The 6,000-nt window shown below is 37.9% G+C and overlaps 1 protein-coding gene across 1 annotated transcript in view; it reads left to right on the forward strand.

Annotated features, from left to right (window-relative positions):
* The window catches only part of LOC100935070 (polypeptide N-acetylgalactosaminyltransferase like 6), a 129,188-nt gene extending 123,826 nt beyond the window's left edge, over positions 1-5,362 (forward strand). The window contains exon 6 of the mRNA XM_031943520.1: positions 4,904-5,362. Coding sequence (XP_031799380.1) covers positions 4,904-5,071 — 168 coding nt within the window. The 3' untranslated portion in view covers positions 5,072-5,362. The remainder of the gene's footprint in view (positions 1-4,903) is intronic.
* The last annotated feature ends 638 nt before the right edge of the window (positions 5,363-6,000 follow it).

A 6,000-nucleotide genomic window follows, 5' to 3' on the forward strand; every position in this document is an offset into this window, starting at 1 on the left:
GCAGATCAACTTACTTTAAGGCATAGAAATAATGTCTCCCTTCTCCCTTTGTTATGAGATGGCAAAGTTGTCAGAGTGCCCAGAACCCTATACCAAAAGGAAGGAAAAAATATATTCAGTCTCATCTGTGACAGGTATCACCATTGTGACAAATGTATATAAAAACACTAAGGTGAGAAGATGGGCGTATAAGCAGAGGCCCTAATCAAAGGACAATTACTTGATCCCCTGATTTATTCCCAGAAGGATACAGTCTGGAGCGAAGACACTTGGTAATCAAAACAATCAGCTGAGTAGCAAACATAAAGATGTAGTTTTTCAAACCTCAAGGTCAGAAGTGAAAAATGTTTGCCTTGGTGAAGGCTTGTCTTGGTCAACGCCCTAGAGACTCAGCTATGTGCTCAGATGGTAAAGATGAAGAGCAAGGTCTGTAATGAAGGCTGCCTTCATCTGTCTCTACCTACCCAAGGTATCTGGCCATCTTTAATTTGACATGTTGTCATCTGTTTTTGTCATTCACTCGCTTTGGGTAAAATCTTTGTAGAATCAGAGAATGTTGGAACTGTACTAAACTTTAGATATAGTCCAATTTAATCTCACTATTTTACAGCAGAGGAAACTGAGCCCCAAACTGGTATAATTATCTAACAATAAATAATTCTTACTAAAAAGATAAAGTATATTTCTCAGAAAATGTCCTTGGGAAGGAGCAGGAGATGAATAAGAGTTTAGAAATGTAGTACTAAATAATATTGGCTAGCAGTCAAATTAATGCAAGATTTGCAAAGTACTTTTACAGAAGTTTTGTCAAATGGTCTTCACTAAAACCCTGAGATTATTATACTGTAGTTTTCTGGGCTGCAGGCTTGAACCTAGCATCCACTCTGCTCCCAAAATCAGAGATACACAGTGAGGACACGTACTTGGTATTGCTCCTCTCCACCTTGGATCTGTAACCAGAACTAAATAGTGGGCAAGAGAGCCGTCCAGTAGCACCCATTACTGTGCTACTTTAGGAACTTCTTGGTGCTTTTTCTACTCTAGTCATAGGCCCCTTTTGGTCCTCTTTTGATGCTCATTATAAAGATGAAGAAACAATTAACGAAATAGGTTATGTGACTTGCCCAAAATCACACAGCTTTTAAGTGTCTGGGGTAGGATTTGAATCCATGTATTCCTAGCTCCTGGATAAGCACTCTATTTTTCTGCCATCTAGTGGTCTCAATATAGATTTTTCCTATTCTCATTTTATTTTATGTTCATTGTGACTCCTGTCTCTGTTAAGGAAGTACAGAGTGGGTGGCAGAAGGAACAGTAAATGTTAAATTGTCATTAATCTTTCCTAATGTAACAAGTTAAATTATTAGGACTCTAACAAATAAGAAAGGGCTAAACTTAAGAGTTTCACACAAGATGGCTCTACTTCTGGAACATTGGGTCTCTGCTTCCTCAGCTGTAAAATGAGAGTAATTGATCAAGATTGTCATTTTTTGATGAACAGAAATCTATCTTCTCTTTCTTCTACTCTCCTCCCACCCCAATGCAAAAAAAAAAGAACGAAAAACAAATCCAAACAGTAAAACAAAATGAAATCCATCACCTGTCATTCCTACAGAATCACAAAGCAACATTTTGTTGACCATAGCTCTTACAGCTTTCAAAGTAATTTGTCTTTACAATGCTATTATTATTGTACAAATTGGTCTTATGTATCTACTTACTTCACATTGCATTTTTGCATACAAGTCTTCCCATGAGTCTTTAAAATTATATATTCCCTCATTTATTACAGAATAGTAATATTCTATTATATTCATATACCTGTTCACAGTTCCCTAGTTGATAGGCAACCCCTGAGTTTATAAGCGGGTTTTGACCACCACAAAAGGAGCTGTATTAATATCCTTGAAGTATATAGGACCTTCTCTTTCTCTTATCTTTTGGGTATATAGACTCAGCAATGGTATGGCTGGATTAAAAGGCATGCCTTACATTTCCGTATAATTCTAAATTGCTTTCCAGGATGGTTATATACATTTATTGGCCCACCAATATATATCCCCCCCCAGTCTCTCTAGTATTTATCATTTTTGCCAGTCTGGTGAGTGGTAGAACCTCACAATTGCTTTAATTTGCATTTCTCCAATTATTAAGCTTATGTGTGTATATGACTATAGGTAGCCTGGATTCCTTCTCTTGAGAAGAAAGTACCTTGTTCATACTTTAAGATCACTTATCATTTGAGGAATAGTCCTTATTCTAATCAATTTAAGAGTTTAGAAATGAGGCCTTTATCTCCAACTCAGTATCATAGAATATACCCTATATATCCTAAGGCTCAAATTGTAGAGAAAAGAAAAATCGCATTAGAACTCCAGCCAGAATCAGAAGGAAAAAACAGGTACATGAAACCACTGCCCAAGGACTTACCTGACTATGTCAAAGGAATCTGTGATCTAGAAGAAGAGGATCTCTTATGTGGATATAGGCCATGATCTTTTTCTCCCTCTTTAAATTATTTCTTTTCTTTTCTTCCCTCTGGCATTCTCCACCATTCCCCCAGAGTTCCTTTGTACCATGCCCAAATAGGAGAAGGGGGAAAGGTAAAGAGAAGAGTCAGAAAATTTTGGTCAAACCAGAATTCAGTGTTAGGAGCTTTAAACCCCATAAATGAAACAATTCAAGAAACCCTAGATCCATTTGCACTTTAAATAGAGTAGGAAAAAATAATATGCCTTTGTATTTCCCCTCCCTAAGCTCTTGTTTGTTCCTTGTTTCCTTCAAACACTGACCACAAAAAAAGATTGGATAAAGTAGTATCAAATGTTGATCAATTCGTGAAAATGGACAACCACCTGGAAAGGTTATATAAGAGTACTGAAAAGTTCTCTATATTAGGAGGGGAAGGGACCTAACAGGAGTCGTGGCCTATGGTCAAAGGAAATAGCCAGTATTTCTCAAACACACACATTCCTTTGTAAGGTAAGGAGGGAAGCACTGGACTAAAGTATCAGAAGTCCTAGAATATCTTCTCTCAGCCTCTTTCTTTACTTGTAGAAGGCAAGTCATACTACTCTAGGGCAGAGGTGTTAAACACAGGAGGCTGTGACATGTAAGCCGTCCAAACCAGATTATATTGGGTAATATTTAACAAAATAAATAGAAACATAATAGAACATATATAATGTAAATTCATTGTTTTCTAAGTTTACTATGCGACCTGCAGGAATCCTTACCTTATCTTTAGTGGCCTCTATTTCTATTTGACTTTGACCTCTACTGCTCTAGGATTGGGATGGAGGAAAATACTTCGTATTTTATAAAAAGGCAATTTGATGGCAAAGTAGTTGGAACACTGGACCTTAGTTCAAATATGACCTTGGACAGGACAATTAACCTCAGTTTCCCCAATTGTAAAATGGAACTCTTTACTAGCAGCTACTCCCAGGGTTGTTGTGAAGATCAAATGAAATGATATCTGTAAAGTGCTAAAGAAACATAAACTATTCACTTTTAAATATCCCATACTTGAGGTTAATCACAGGTTTGGGTTTTCATTATGTCAGCATTTTGTAGTAAAAGTACTAGTTGTTTTATTATTTGGGTCTAAGCATATAATTTGTTAAATGTTGGGAGATTCTAGAATTGAAGTCTTTCATTGTATTATTGTTATTTGTCCTCCATTCTTGACTTGAGAAGGGTAATGTCATGATATGCAAGTGAACTGAATTTGAGTAAAGCAGAGCTCATTCTCTCCTCCAGAGGCATTTCAGACCAGTGGGGAGACTTTGGCCTTTATCAGCTAGGTCTTCCCCAGGTCTCAGTTTGTAAGAAGTAACACCCATTTGATAATTAAAGGGTTGATAAGAATAGAGGCAAAGGATAGCATGGTTTGCCTTCACAAAAGAATCAGTCTGAGAAGGGAAGACTTTCGTTGGATGCAGATCTTCATAGTTTGGGGAGCTGCTCAAAGTCAAACATCCAGTATATGCCCTAAAGGATATTTAAAACCAGGTCTTCCTGAAAAGCCAGCCCCTTTACTCACTATGCTCCATAGTGGCTCTGGTTCCACAGAAAAGTCCTGTTTTTGCCAAGTCTCTAATAGCTGACATTTACATCTAGGGTTTTAACACTTAGAACAAGCTTTATTATCTTATTTAATCAAGAGGAAGTCTTTTCCTTTAAATACCAGCTTCCTTTCCCTTATTTACACAATGAAATTTTAAAAAGAAAACAATTAGAGCCAACTCCAGATAACAGAGTTGTTCCCTAATTAGACTTTCACTCAAGGAGCTTACATCTGTCAGATCTGCCCTTATCTCAGAATTCACCATCCTGGTACAACTACTGAAACCTTCAACCTCAAAGCCTCAATATGCATTAAAAAGCCTGTTGCATTTTATCTGGGAAATAAATGCCTCTGGCTATTTGAGTGTGGATTAACTGTGGAATAATCCTAGGAGTGAGACAATATGGTAGATTGACTAGGGCCCTGAATTTGGACCCCCAGGACCTATCTGCCAATCTCAGTTTTGTCACTTAATCTCTGAGCCTCCTGGCTTTTCCATGACTTCTATCCTAAAATCCCTCCCTCTAAATTTCATCTCTATGATCCTTCTGAGAGGTTCCAAAAAAAAAAAAAACAAAAAAACAAAAAAACATAGTGCCTTAAAAGGAAATCCTTTTAAAAACTCAGGCCTTCAGCTTCAGGTTTGTCTCTTATTTTAACATTAGTGACATTCTGAAAACTAATGGAAACATTAGAAACAGAGGAAATAAAATCTGCCCAATTGTGTGCTCTAATACTACTTGATGAAAGAACTCCAGAACACATTCTAGGTACCTGCCATTACTTATTTCAGTTTCTCTCTCTCTTTTTTTTTTTCCTTTCTGGTGTCTCTAGGACAAAACTTTATTCCATCCAGTGAGCAACAGCTGCATTGATTGCAACCCATCAGAGAAAAAGATTTTCATGAACAGATGTGACCCTCTCTCGGAGACTCAGCAGTGGATTTTTGAACACATTAACATGACTATTTTAGAAAAAGTGAACAGCAACATCAGCTCCTAGAAAGAAAGGAGGACAAAAGGGACAATGACATGCAGATTGCAAATGAAATTTCGGCCAGCGGCATCTGGGTCGAAGGAGTCAGGAATTAAATTTCCTAGATCCAGGAAGCTTGTTTAAAGGATTAAGGAGATGCCATGGCAGAGCCCAGTAAGCTGCCACCATGGACTTCCTGCATCTGAACAACTTGGCTGAGAACCTCACCAGCTGCTTCGGAGAACCACAGACTGGCATTTCCCTTGCTGGTCAAGGGCAAACTTTATTAAGGACTTTTCAAAACAACTTCTGAGTTAATAAAGTGAAACAAAATCCTAGCATTTCTCAGGTCAAATCCTGCAGTAGTGAGTAGCTATGAATGGATGCTATTAATTGGGGGCGGGGTGGGTGAGGGAGGGGGAAAAAAAGAGTGCATGACTGCTATGGAAAACCTGAAGCTATCACAGGTTTAGAACTAGCCCCACTTCAGGGACCGTAGGCTATCCCCACAAGTGGACAAACTATACTTTTGGTGCCATTCTCTTAATAAAAATGGGTTAAGCAGGTTTAACCCTTAGACTGCTGCAGCTGACTTTAGAGTACTGCTATCTGTTTGTCGCTAAAATGGCAGGGGAGGGCAGGGTTCAAGGACATAGAATTTGGACTTTTTTATGTCCATTCTTTCAGGAACAATCATTCTATTGGTGTGCAGACTCCATCTTCCCAACACAGCTCAGAAGTCCCCTATAACTGAATGAAAGGTGAATAGTATAGTGGCTATGGCCAAAAAAAAAATGGTCTTCCTGAAACCAACCTAATGATGAGCCTCTTCTAAATTTAGCTAGACTAATTGATCCTATATAGCAGACATGTAGTCCATACAATACATATTGCTGAAAGAATTAATTTTAGAACTTCTTAAAATATTAATCTAATATCTAAAAGGGACTTCAGAG

The sequence above is a fragment of the Sarcophilus harrisii genome, chromosome 6, assembly GCF_902635505.1.
Source record: "Sarcophilus harrisii chromosome 6, mSarHar1.11, whole genome shotgun sequence".
Classification (NCBI taxonomy): domain Eukaryota; kingdom Metazoa; phylum Chordata; class Mammalia; order Dasyuromorphia; family Dasyuridae; genus Sarcophilus; species Sarcophilus harrisii.